The sequence below is a fragment of the Phoenix dactylifera genome, chromosome 8, assembly GCF_051530095.1.
Source record: "Phoenix dactylifera cultivar Ajwa chromosome 8, Ajwa_hap1_PhDact_Kaust_v1.1, whole genome shotgun sequence".
In the NCBI taxonomy this organism is placed as follows: Eukaryota; Viridiplantae; Streptophyta; class Magnoliopsida; order Arecales; family Arecaceae; genus Phoenix; species Phoenix dactylifera.
The window spans coordinates 30,325,666-30,339,144 of NC_143197.1; the positions used below are offsets into that span (position 1 = coordinate 30,325,666).

General features: G+C 40.7%; 1 protein-coding gene across 1 annotated transcript; it reads right to left on the minus strand.

Annotated features, from left to right (window-relative positions):
* Positions 1 to 930: 930 nt before the first annotated feature.
* On the minus strand, positions 931 to 12,015 carry LOC103718354 (protein DWARF 53-LIKE-like). Its single transcript, XM_008807140.6, has 3 exons — positions 10,295 to 12,015; positions 3,402 to 3,648; positions 931 to 3,211 (listed from the first exon to the last, which is right to left on the minus strand). The coding sequence occupies exons 1-3, from the start codon at positions 11,560 to 11,562 to the stop codon at positions 1,178 to 1,180; spliced, it is 3,549 nt and encodes a 1,182-aa protein (XP_008805362.3). The 5' UTR covers positions 11,563 to 12,015; the 3' UTR covers positions 931 to 1,177.
* Between the last annotated feature and the right edge of the window lie 1,464 nt (positions 12,016 to 13,479).

Consider the following 13,479-nt stretch of genomic DNA (forward strand, 5'->3'; position numbering starts at 1 on the left):
AGCACTTTTTTTTATATTTTTTCTATCAATTATGTATTATATGAAGTTGCAACATCTGGAAGCTCGTAATTAACCATGAGTTAAATTCTTACAGTTATTAGTGACTAAAAAATTAATAAAACAAAGATTTCAAGAATGAAATAGTGTGGATAAATAGATCTCATGTAGGACTAGCTTACCTATTTATTTAGGGATGATGTTTTCACAAGAATGGCACAGACCTATGGAGCCTTCATTGTATGCAAGGATATTTTTGTTTCCATATGACTTCCAAATACAAACCTGCAATGGAAGATAAAAATTTGATGATTGAATTAAAGAAACGCCGAAGTAATAGTGTAAGTAAAACTTGAAAAGAATATGAACCAGTCAAAATTATGTAATAGTGAAGGATAGTAAGGAAAACTTGATACTTACATAACCATATGGGTTGTTCATTTTTAAATTATATATTATAAAAAGATCAATATATTGATGTATTATTGAAAAAAAAAACTAGGAGGTGATTGACAGCATCTCTGGTTGGTCTTTTTAACCACCATTTTCATCGACTTCCTCGGGGTAAAAATAACACATCAATACTCCAACTGTACTGTTTTACTGACACCCAGTTAGAAAAAAAAAGGCTCACTGGTAGAAAATACTTTTGGGAGCCAACCAGGGGCAATGTGTTATACCATGCTCATTTCTACAAAATAAGTATCAAGTCACATTTGTGGACACAGTTATTAGAACAGTACATCAGAAAGTTGCATCCTTAACTTTACCAAACCTTCTAATTGAAAGTTCAGCTAAAAAGGCGGCTACTCTTTTTCCCCCTTGTACTTCCAATAGGAAAGCAAAGAAGTACTCCCGGGTTTAGAAACGAAGATAAATCCAATTTACCAAGCAAGAGAATTCCAATTTACAAACACTGTCCTTATTACAAAATTTAGGAAAATATAATTGGATTGCCACTATTATAATCATTTCAGAGCAAAAGAAAATAAAAGACGAGGTCCTGCTGACTCAAGACATCAAATGGAACCACCAGATTTGCAAACTGGAAAAGGTAACATTTACAAACACTAGACCGAAAAAACTAGGGAAAAATAAGGAGATTAACACGACTACAATTATTTCACAGAGGAATGCCAGATACTACATTATGCATATAATTACAGCAATCTTTAAATTGTCAATTTAGACAAATTCTTGAGGGAAGGAGGACTCCAGGTGCATGCTCCTTAACAAACACATCCTCACAAGCAACAAGTCTAAGAATGGTTCGAGTCAAGAGCTTGTACTTTTCCCTCAACTCAGTGAAGCTCCTGCCGAGTACTTGCTCAAACCAAACATTCAGAGCTCCTCTGTCTTCCAATAGCCATGCGGCTGCAAGTATCTGCTCCATTACCTTCACATCAATCTCCAGCATACACTCAGAGCCAATTTTGTCATGGAAGCTCTTACTGATTTCCCTTAATATATTATCAGCAAGGGCATCAAAATCGTAAGGCTTAAAGTTCACAGTTGCATCCACCGAGTTGAAGAAATCTTCCACCCATGCTGCTGTATTATCTGATGTAGAGCTGTTCTCATGGCTGCTGCTGTTATCCATGTCATTTGCCTCAACCTCGTCTACAGGCAGATTCAAGTCTAGGAATGTGTTTGACGTCTTATGTGCCCGTTTTGCAGTCCCCAAAGATTCATGGTGCTCTTTGAAGTCATCAGCAACATCCAGCTTGCGTTTACTTACAAAAACTGAGGATAAAGATGCTTGCTTATTCCTAGACTTTTGCCTTGAAGCAATCAGCACATTAACATTTGGATTGCTGCTGGCAGCCTCTGAAACAGGCTGTATCAAAATCTTCATCTGCCATCCCTGAGCTGCAAGAATCCTTTCCTCTGAGAATTTAATAGAATCTGTCCTTGGGGAAAAGGCCTTAGCTCGAGCCTTTGTTGCAGTTATCACAAAAATGGTGTTGCTGATACGAAATTCCCTTCCATGAGAATCAGGAAATTTGCCAGTTTTATGAGCCCGGGATAAGCTCTTCTGAACTGGCAAATCAGCTTTATCCAGATTTTCAAGGAAAACAATGGACCATGGCTTCTTGCCCAACTCCCCAGCAATATGATCCACGATTGTCTTGCCTCTGAACATCTCATCGTACCCACTGACCTCTTGCTGGTTGCAGATGGTAGTTGGACAATTAGTACCAACTTGGTAGCTTAGATCAATGCAGATCAAGTTTTCCTTGCTGCCATACATCAATTCTGCAAGAGCCACTGCTACCTTCTTCTTTCCAACCTTATCAGGACCAAGAAAAGTGAGCCAGATATCTCCTTTTAGGCTTGCACCACGCCGCCTTTCATCACTTGTTCTGCAACGTACTATAGTTTGACTAATAGCACTCAAGGCTTCTTCCTGTCGGCCAACTTTATTGATGAGACTAGTACAGAATGATTTGTAATTACTTTGATCAATCTTCTGACACAAATTGGATGAACCCTGACATCGTTGGTCAAAGGCAGGTACACCACCAGCCTTTGAAACTGAGGGAATGTGCATGAGTGGATATGTACTGTTTGCCAGCAGATCAGGACAAGCAGAGTAAGAATGAGATTGAATGAAAACCTCCGGAACATTTCGGCTGAAATCATCAACCTTCTTGGATGGCAAACACCCAGAGCAATCTTCCAAATGATTTGTGTGTTTTTGATTGGTGGAGTGTTCATCCTTGCAAGCTGGCTCATGAAGGGTTCCTAAAACCAAATCTGTCCTAACAGATGTTACAGAGGAAGGTGAAGCATGATCATCATGATCGCCCGAATCTGATTGTGCACGTTGGTCAGACTGGAATCCCTCTCTCTGAAGCTGTTCACTTTTTGATAGTCTGACCTGAAGTTTAGATATTAAGTCCCTATTTTTGGATTCAGGAATAACAGGAAGTGATAAACTCTGGCTAGCTGGGGCAATCTTCTGTAAATCCACTACCACAGGAAATGGATTTTCATAACCTTTTTGGTTTCGATTTAAATCATGATTCTTGCTGTTCTGGTTATTGGCTCTCTCCTTATCAGAAATGCATGGAAGACCAACAACGTTTGGAAGCATCTGGAAACTGTCAGTCTCAAACCTCTGGCATCCCCGGTGAATGCGCTGACAATAATCATTCCACTTCTTTTGCAAATCCATTATTTTCACATTCAACAATGTCTTATCATCTTTAGCCTGCACTGAAGAAAAATGAAAGATTTTTACACAAAAAAGGAGCAAAGAAGCCGAAAAAAACCTATCTGATATGCCTGATGATTCAACAAATAGAAATTTCTAATTCAAGATTTTAAAACTATTCTAAATATATAATGTCTTCAACTCTCCAAAAAAAAGGTAAAGACATGAAAAATTTCAACAAACACACCTTTGATGCATCTAATCCATCATTCATACTAAAAACATTAGCTCTCTGCATCCAAGAAGGCACATCCATTAACTGCTGATCTTCTGCTGAAGCTGAATGTCCCTTCAGAATAGCAGCAACATCTTGTTCACATTTGTCATTACAATGCTGGCAGCGGAGTGCTGACGGGTAATGGCAGCTTAGCAGACCCTTTGACTCATATATTGTAGGGAAAAAACCTCCAAATGGAACAAATGAATCCATTAAGCTGGGAATATTTCACAAGCAGAAAATGGTGAGAATTAACTCCAAGTGCAAAAGGATGCAACAAAAATCATACGTACAAAGATAGCAGAAAGAAAAAGCAAATTTATCAACTTAAAAAATCAATAAGCATGTTTAGTGCTTTACAAACCAACTCCCATGTCATTTTTTACATCATGCAATAACCTACAAGTTGCAGCCTACTAGATAGTCCGCTTATCAACAATAGCAACTTTTTTTCTATATCCTGTGGAAATGCCATCTCAAATAGTTATAAAAGTTTAAACTTGTCAGAAAAGCTTAAGGACATTTTTGTTTGATGAATTACATGCGAAAAGTCTTGATACAGGAAGATGTAAAATACAAAAATGAAAAGGGAAATGGGGTTCAAAGATTGATCCCGTCAAAATAGTAGATCATTAAAAAAATCAAGAGCAGCGTTTGATAAGTCAAACCAATGAAAAGAAATAAGACCCCTAATATGTTGACATCCAAAGAAAGTATTTGCTCTGGTCATAATTATTATATTGTCCACACAGATTTTCCTTCAAGAATACTTCTGCATCATTATTATTTCTTTGTCAACTTATCAATGTAAAGAGAAGCCATGTGAAGAGCCCATGACTTCTTACATAAAACAACCAGGTTCACCTGTGTGATTCGAAGCCTAAAGGTAAGGCATGGTTTACTGTACTGGACCTTATTGCCTGATACCGAGCATACCATACCAGTAGCAAAATGATATTTTGTATGGGAATGTACCAAGTGTCTATACCACGAACAAACCCATGCCAATACTATTTTAGCATGGTATCCGTACACGTGCCAAAACCAGTACTGTGAATCATAAGGCAAGGTAAAAACAGATTTAAGGGAAAGAGAAAAAGGAGTACAGGCAACAAAATATAGAAAGTAGAAGAGAGGAGATTAGGAAATGGGTGAATTACAAGCAAGAAAATTAATTCCTTAGTAAGATGAGCCCCTTTTATAGTGGCCAGACTATAATCTACATAATTTTGAAACAGAAAAAAGATTTGCCATCAACAACATATGATATTGGTTGTTCCCAGAGTAGATTGGCTTAAGGATGCTGCTTCCATTAAAAGGTTCTTATATCCATCTTGTTAAAGAAAGGCCACAGAATAGTGTTAGTAGTTAAAGTTCCAGCAATAATTTTTCCTTCTTAATTGGTATAACCTGTTTGTCTTTTGTAATACTCCACCCCTCCAAATGAAGTGAAACGTGGTCAGGTAAAATCCATTTGGCAAGTTCATCGGTGCCACAGAAACTCACAACTCAGAATGATATGCAGAGATATCCATATCATGATTCACAACCAGTTTTTCTTAAAATTCATTAGGCCTCTGCAGTCTGTAAGATGATCAAATTTGGTGAGGACCCACCCCTAAGGAAAAAGAATAAGCTTGGATCAAGAAATATGAACAATCAAATATTTCCAGCTTCATGTATCCATCCATGCATTGCTAAAAATAATGTATCCAACCATGCAAGAATAAAGTCCAAACAATCTGCAAAGTACGACTCGATATCTCCATCTCCTCTTTTCCAGTCAACATTACAGTCTGCTGTTTCAGTGCTGCAGACAAAGCGGAGTCAACCTGTTATCACTTCTGATAGTTTCGATGAACAATGTGAGCCCAAGTTGTCTGGCTCAAATGGGAAGTTCTTGCATTAGATGATGGCCACTCTCAATTAGAGAGCTAATGTCCCCATGTTTTCCATAATGTTATTGAACTGGCATCTTGCATAATGTTTCTTTTACTGGAAGAAGATTAATATCAGAAAAATTTATGGTGTAAGATGCTAGACAAACACTCTGGCAGAATTCAATATAGTATATTCCAGAAATGGAAAATGATTGAATGAATGGAAGTTATATATGATGATATTTTCCAGACAGCCTTTCTAGTAACTGTGGCTCCTCTGCTAACTTGAACTATCCCACTGCAGTTCCAACTTCTTCTAGAGAAACAAGATACAAAAACAATGAACGAATAAGCTGGCCAAAAAACAGCATTTGTGCAAATGAAGGAATATCTTGGTACAGAATATGAGAAGGAAATTATGTAGCCATAGCAACAAGATGAGGACTTACATGTGGCTTAGATGAAGGAACTTGAAAGGAAGTATTAATTATTTAGCTTCTTTGAATTAACAATTGTCAACATTGAACTTAAATCACACCTTGCTATTGGCCTTTTTCCTGTTCTTTTATTAATATGCTGACTGACATTAGCTTTTGTTATAACCCTATTCTGATTTCAAATGCCAAGACTGCCTGATGCATTGGCTGATGTAAACTTAAGGGCTACAGTTAATCTGGACAAGTATTCTGTTTACACCAGGAGTCAATCCCTAACCTAAATTGCTAATCGAGTACAGGACCTCAAAAGGACAGGAATTGACTGAATATTTAAAAGAAACATAGTACATATCGAGCGACAAAACACTTAAGATGAATAATTGAGATGAAGATGATAAGGTATAGAGGCCATATCATGGCGAGAGAATTGCCAACAAAGAACAAACAGAAGTATTAATCATCTATCTGAACCTTTTCGATGCCATAACATTAGTAATTGAAGAAGGCAAGCATCTGATGCACAAATTGGTTAGCTTTATCAGTAAGCACATAAAAGGGCTTAGCTTCATAAAATAATTGAAAAATATTATCGACTTATTAAAAACCATTAACAAGTAATGCAACTTTTTCAGCAGAATATCCAACAGAAAGCATACACATATTAATACATTGAGACTCAGAGGAAAGCTTTAAAAGCTGACCTGTCTCACAGAAATAGTACTTTGCAGGCATAAAATATGCCTGGCTAGAAAATTAGAAATGGAATGGAGATAAGGCATGGACAAGCAGAAAGAAGGTGAGACTGTAGCCAACTTAGAAAGAGAAAAGCAAAACTAAATGAATTGAATCTTGCATGTAGCAAACAAATATGAGAAATATTGAACTTACTCATCTCTGGTGATGGATGATTGAGAGCTGTTTGACTAATAAACCAATAGGTTCAAGCATGGGATATAATCTCAAGCTCCATGAAGTGAGTTGACAACTTGGCCAACGAAAGTCCACCAGAGTATTTTCAGTTAATGATTCAAAATCAACTCAATGCGTCTTAGATTACAATTTAGAAAAATAAGAAAGGCACAGGATAGAAGAAACTGGATTTAGCATACTGAAAAAGAATTTCTGACGTAAATTATGCAATTGTTTGCAAAATGCCAAATTATAATGGAAAAACTCTAGAGAAATATTGCTCGTGAGGAGGAATTTTCCGGCTATGCTCCAAAGTATGCTAGAAAAGTAGCAGCTAGACATGAAATTTGAATGGCTTGAGTTTCAAAGTAAGAGAATCAATCCGGCACCACAACTATTTCTGTTCAAAATTCAAATATAACATAGTCAAGTGCATTAATCCTAGAATATCACCCTTGAAGAACATCTTCCTAGCCACTAGATAGCATAACTTTAATCAAGGTTCATCCTAGTTCACCACTGATAACAATAGTAGATCTCTTCATGACATATGGAAAGAGGGTGAATGGAAGTGACAAAAATGGTGGAGGCAACAGAGAGCCATTGAAAGCCTCAAGACAGCAGGATTTGAGGTGAGAGCTTGGGGTAGAATAATGAGACCACAGATCATGTAGTTTGAGTGTTATATAACTAGACTCATGATTGATCAAAAAACTAGATTTGGTTGCTTAGTTTCTAGATTCGGTTGCTTAGTTTCTAGATTCATTAATCTTGTATTATACAATTTTAATATCTTATCACATTTTATTGTCGAAATGGAAACCTTTTATTTAATAGGAGAAACAACCAATGATTAAATGCATAACAATATTTTATAAACCTCTCATCCAAAACCTCCTATCCCATTATCACTATTCTAACCCCAACCACAGATCCTACAACCCACCACCCTATGGCTTCCGATGCCTCTTTGACACCACTTTTTCATCATTCTCATTTTCACCCTCTTTTCTTGCACAATGAAAAGTGAAAATGAGAACCTTTTCATCATTCTCATTTTTCTCAATTGTTCTCCAAAGTCAGAAATTTGGTGTTCAAGAGTAATTCGACAAGGTTGAGAAATTCAGAGTTTGGAAAAATTGGGCATAGCCAAAGAAAATTTAGGAGAAATTTGGAACATCTGAAAAATAACAAAAGAAACTATTCCTGAACTTGGAAATCACAGGGGATGAGATTGAGATAGCCACTGTGGCCGAGGGAGTGGATGTGCGCTTTGCCGAGGAGGTGTGAAGATAAGCTAAGAAATTAATGCATGTAGGGGCAGCAGACATGGATCTAAGTTGAGATAGAGGAGAAGACGAGGAAGTCATGGCATGTGGGCGGATGAAAGGGAAAAAGTGGAGGGTGGAAGAACAGGAGACGTGGCTTGCTCTGAAGTCCCAACTCCCAAGTATTAGATTTCTCTTACAAAAAAAAAGGAAATTTTTTTAACATAAATAAATTAAAAAGACCTCTACACCCACTGGCCACCTCAGTGCCTTGAGCCATGAGCGCGAAATACAACTTCTACATGGAAACTAGCAGCAAATAGTTTTCTATTTTGTGATTTATCCATATATTTCTTGTATTCTATCTGCAATTAGATTGCAAATGAACTAATTACTCGCAAAATAATTCTGCAAGGTTATCAACTACATATAATTCACAGATTCTTCAAAAATTTGGCAAATCTTATTACTATGCTATTCTCCTTAATGCCAACTCGAGATGGAAAGTTGGTGTAAATTATTCCCCACGTGACCAAGAAAGAATTTTCTAGCAGCATTTTTTAGCTATTCATGTTTCTTTTTCATTAAATTTGGGAGGTGGTATCTTTTCTTTATTATCATGTATCAAGGTTTGCCGTAACGGTCGGTACTGTACCATAACGAACGTACCATACCGTACCGATACCAAAGCGGTATGCAATCTTGTGCCATATCGGAATTTGGTTCACCTTACTGACTCATACTGTATCACGTATGGACACTATGATAGAATACCAGTACAAGGCCTAATACCAAGATGGCGAACCTTGTCATTCACCTTTGGCATGGTTCTCCTTTCCTACTATAGAAAACCGAAGCATGTGATGGAGATAAGCTGCAAAGCTTTCAAAATATCTTCCATAGTAATGTTTTCCATCATCATCCCCCCACTCAAGTAGGATCATCAAAGTGTGCCTCAAGCACCATGGACTGCACTTCTTCATGTCCCAACAGAAATTTTGCCTTTTATAAGATCATAATTGATGTGGAGATGTCATTCGAAGATGGTCCAATGTTAGCAAGTCCTCTTGGCATTATTCTCCTTTGTTTGTTCTCTACCATGCCTAAGTGTGATTTCTTTGAGAAATCAATTGTGCTATATGATTAAATGTGAACAGTGCTAGAAGCCTAGAATACAGTTTTATGTATGGCTCACCTAGGTGTTAGGCTCTCTTTATCTTAATAATGATATTTTGTGTTTTTTTTGGTTAAAAATTACGCCCAAACCTAATCATAAGAAATGTTTCAAAACCATTGCCTTAGCTCAAATCGTTTTGGTCACCACATCACTATCTGCCATTTCGATTGCAAGTCAACCACAGTTGGTTTCATCCTACTTCCTTGCCCTTTACCTTTTGTGGTCTCATCTGATTACCTTAAATCAAAAGAGGTGACAAAGGGTAACAGGAGGACTACAGAGATACTTTGCTCCCCACCCCTGTAGAACTATAGATGGTAACCGGAGATGAACAATGATCAAAGTCACCGGTCCTACCAGCAAACATGAAGTGGTAGAATGTCTAAAAACAATTCATATTCCACATTTAAGGGTTCGCATAGCTCTAGTCCAGTGGAGACCAACATCCTTGCTAAGGGGACGGGAGGAAATTGAGGTAGGCATAATCCACACAGATGTCTCAAGAGTGAGAGAGGTATGGGGTTCAACAAGAAGGTCTCTTGTGCATGGAAGATTTGGCATCCAAGGCTGGGAGTTGTCCCTCCAACATATAATAATATAAATGACTGACCCAAACATTTGTTGAATCAGAACGATCAAATGGTTAAAGCAGTTTATCCATCCAATTTGATGGTTCAAGGTGGATTCTCTACAAATCTAGATCACCACTTAATCCAACCTTTATTAGTTAGTGTCTGATGATTGTCGAGCTGGTTAAAAACTATGAGTCTGTATGCATTTTCCACACCTTTTGATCTACCTGCATCTCATGGTACAAAAACAAGCAGATTTGAGGAGCTGTGTCGTTGTTGTTAACTGGCCTTGAGCTCACAAAATTTGGGCATAAACAGTTAGTATGAAAGCAAGTCATTATTTTGCGCAAGTAATCCAAATGAAGAAGCACAATACCACGAGGCCGGCCTCCAAACAGGATTCCAATCTCTGCCTAAAAACAAACCTTTCCACAAGCAAAACAAGACCTTACAGTCATCAATATATTCAGGAAATTCAAGGATGATGAGCATAGCTTTAATTTCTAAGAAAAATTTTATGAAGAAACAATTAAAAAACCTAAATTAAACCAAATGGCAAGTCATATTGATGATTTAAGTAGAGATCAAAGTGTAAGGGCCCAAGGCACTGATCTACCCACCTGGGAGGCCTGGGGAGCGATCCACCAATCCCGGGTCGTTCCGCGGTAATCGGCAGCAGCTGCAAATCCCAGTCTTTGTCCAACAGAGGATACCGCGACAAGAACTTCATGTAGGTCTCGTATGTGGCCGACCACCCCATCACCCACAGCCTCCCCCGGAGAAGCTCGAGCACCCTGGTCAGCTCCAAAACCAAAGAGCTTTGTTTTCCCGCATCATCACCCCCTTCCACCATCCCCTTCAAATCCCCGATGCTCAAAACCACACCCGGCTCCTCCGCCTGCCGACCCAGCTCCTCCAACCAGGCGCCGATCCACGACCGGTCGTCACCGCTCTTCCCGAGCTCCGACACCTCCCTCTCGATGCTAACGAGCCTCAAACCGCGCAGCTCCGGAGGTAGGACGGACCAGTTCTTCCGCTCCACGGCTCGGGCGAAATCCCGGGCGGCGTCGCCAGCAGTGACGCCGACCAGCATCGGATTCCGGCTGCTCCTCCGGGCGAGGACCTCTCCAATCCTCCGGCAATTGCCGTCGCTGTCATCGGAGCAAAACTGGGAGGAGAAGGGGAAAGTGAAGCCCCGTGGCGTAAGCGCATCCAAGTCGTCCGCAGCCGAGAAGTTGCACAGGAAGAGCGGGGGGCAGCGGGCGGCGCGGGGAAATCGGAGGACGGGCGGCGGGGGACGGAGGACGGCGAGCTTGATATCGCTGCTCCGGAACCCGGCCTCCCCGAAGACCCGGCTAACGACCGGGTCGTCGAGGATGGCGAGCACCAGCTGCTGGAGCTCCACCTTGACGCCGGAAAACGACGACGACCCCTGCTGCTGCTGCTGCTGCTGCTGGTAGAGGTGGAACGTCTCCGGATTCCTTCGCTGGTTAGCCTGCGACCGCTTGATGGCCGCCATCAGCGAGTTCGACACCGGCGGCTCCTCCGCCAGCGCCGCCTGCTGCTGGTGGTGGTGCGACGACGACGACGGCAGCCTATCCAGAGCGACCCCGAAACAGAGCTCCAGCGCTTTAAACTGCAAGCGGGGGGAGTACGCGGAGCTTCGGGCGCGGGATAGAGCGTCTCGGAGGATGGAGGGAACAGCAGTGGAAGCGGCGCCCCCAGGGGATGAGGATGAGGAGGAGGAGGAGGAGAGGAGGGCATAGACGACGTGGAGGGAGGTGGTCTGGGCGTGGGCCCGGCGCCGAGCGACGGCGACGGCGTCGTCAAGGGTGGCCGCGGCCTCGGCCGCCAGGCACTGCCGCGCGCTGCTAACCGGCGTCGGCATCCCGGAATACCATATACAGCAATTAAAAATAACCAAAAAACCTCTCCACCGGCATTATTAAAAGAGAGAAAAAAAAAATCTCCAACCTCTTATTATATAATAAATAGAGCAACGGGGTTGGGAGAAGCAATTCTCGTTCTTGGCCAGGAAAGGAAAGCCGGGCGAAATATAAAACTCGGGGGAAGTGGTAGACTCTATCGTCCCCTTTTGATTATATCTATTTGGCGAGTAGAGTAGAGAGAGAAGGAGGGGGCTTCGATTCCGCGCCCAGCTATCGCTCTCCCGGGAGGAGATGCCAAAGGGAGCGTCCACTTGTTACAGGAGTGGGACCCAATACCAAACGCGACGGTGGAGCAAAGAAAAATAAAAAAAAATAAAAAATATTTCACCCCACCACTCCACCTCCCACTCACAGCACCAACACCCAATGGGTGGTCACTGCCGAGTTTGGTCACTTCCACCATCTTGGGTAGCCGTTATATTATCAATCTCAAAGAAGACGATGGATTACAAAAATTCCAACGGTCATGCTGGATGCCATACACTGCATATGCTTTAGACAAACATTAGTCATCTCTCTTTTTAGATGGATGATGCGGCAATTATTCACGGCTGTATACCCTAGAAAATTCTAAATAAATCCGAAAAATGGAAAGAGATAGGTTGGGTTTTGCTTTTGAGCCTACCTATTTGGCGGCTAGATCGGTTAATTGTCAAAGGGGCAAAGCAAGTCGCAATTGGTTTTCTATTTCAAGTGCTCTCGATCGAACTTGGGTTTGCTATTTGCATTACATTGTGTGGATCTTGGTATTACTAGTGATAAGAGAATACGGAAAGATGAATTGAGAAATCAGAGGACTAGTTTATCTCTCAATTTTGGATTTCAATGAAAAGATCTATTCATGAATTATAATAGCTTGTGTACGACGTGATAACCGCGATTGCATGGAGTCCATGTAATACTCGAGGAGCTGCAAGCTGTATTGGCGGCATGGACCTTGTACAATCATTGCTATTGTATCGTACACAAACTATTTTCTACACTAAATGCATATTGTTCCTATAGTGATGCATCAAGATGCATGCCTGATGGATGAGGTTTACAAAAATGAGTGGCTATGATTGGTGGCATGCATAGCCGCATGGTGCATGCAGTGCAGGAAATAATTGCTCAGCCCTCTTCAATTCAACTCCCAATTAATGGAGAGGACTCCGATTATCATAGGCGGACCCATGGCTGACATGAATTATTATAGTTTGCAAGGGCTCAGATAGGCCCTCTTTCGTCCGTTGGATACTGTTGAGAGATGCTTGATTTATATTGTGCTAGGAATGAGTTGGATTGGGATAAGCTTCAGAATTCTTATCCAACAGTGGCAGGCACGTGTGGATTAGTATGGCTCTTCACCTGCTATTTTCTCGTGCCCCTGTCCTTGCCCTTTCACTCACACGTAGGTGGCGGCCGTGACACGGGTTCGAACCATAAATGGATGGCGTCCATTAGTTGCACACCATCCGAATGTCTCCGGAAACAGTCTCGTATGGTTATGGAAAGGTTGCCTCGGCATTTGATGTGATCAGATATTAAAAATTGCATGGTACAAACTCTCTCTCTCTCAAAAAAAAAGATTTCATGGTACAAGATTGAATGAATCTGATAACTATATAGCTGCTATCAATTTTTTTTCCTCACCAACCGTAACCGTGACATTTGCACCAGATTTAGATTTGTATTATTAATTTGCTTCGTCGTCAGCACGTGTGAGATTGCGTTATTGCTTGTTTTTGTGGTACAAGTTATTATTGGTAGTTGTTGTCCAGCCAATACAAAAGGGATATTTGAGAGCTAGCCTTGTTGTGCATTTATGATCAAGACTCCAACTTAGGAAGATAGGCCGTCATTTTCCTTTAAAGTTT

Coding starts and splice junctions, on each gene's coding strand:
- LOC103718354 (XM_008807140.6), bottom strand. CDS start 11,562: ATGCCGACGCCGGTTAGCAGCGCGCGGCAGTGCCTGGCGGCCGAGGCC. Junction 3,649..10,294: donor TCGCTCCCCAGGCCTCCCAG/GTGGGTAGATCA, acceptor AAATATTCCCAG/CTTAATGGATTCATTTGTTC. Junction 3,212..3,401: donor ATGGATTAGATGCATCAAAG/GTGTGTTTGTTG, acceptor TCTTCAGTGCAG/GCTAAAGATGATAAGACATT.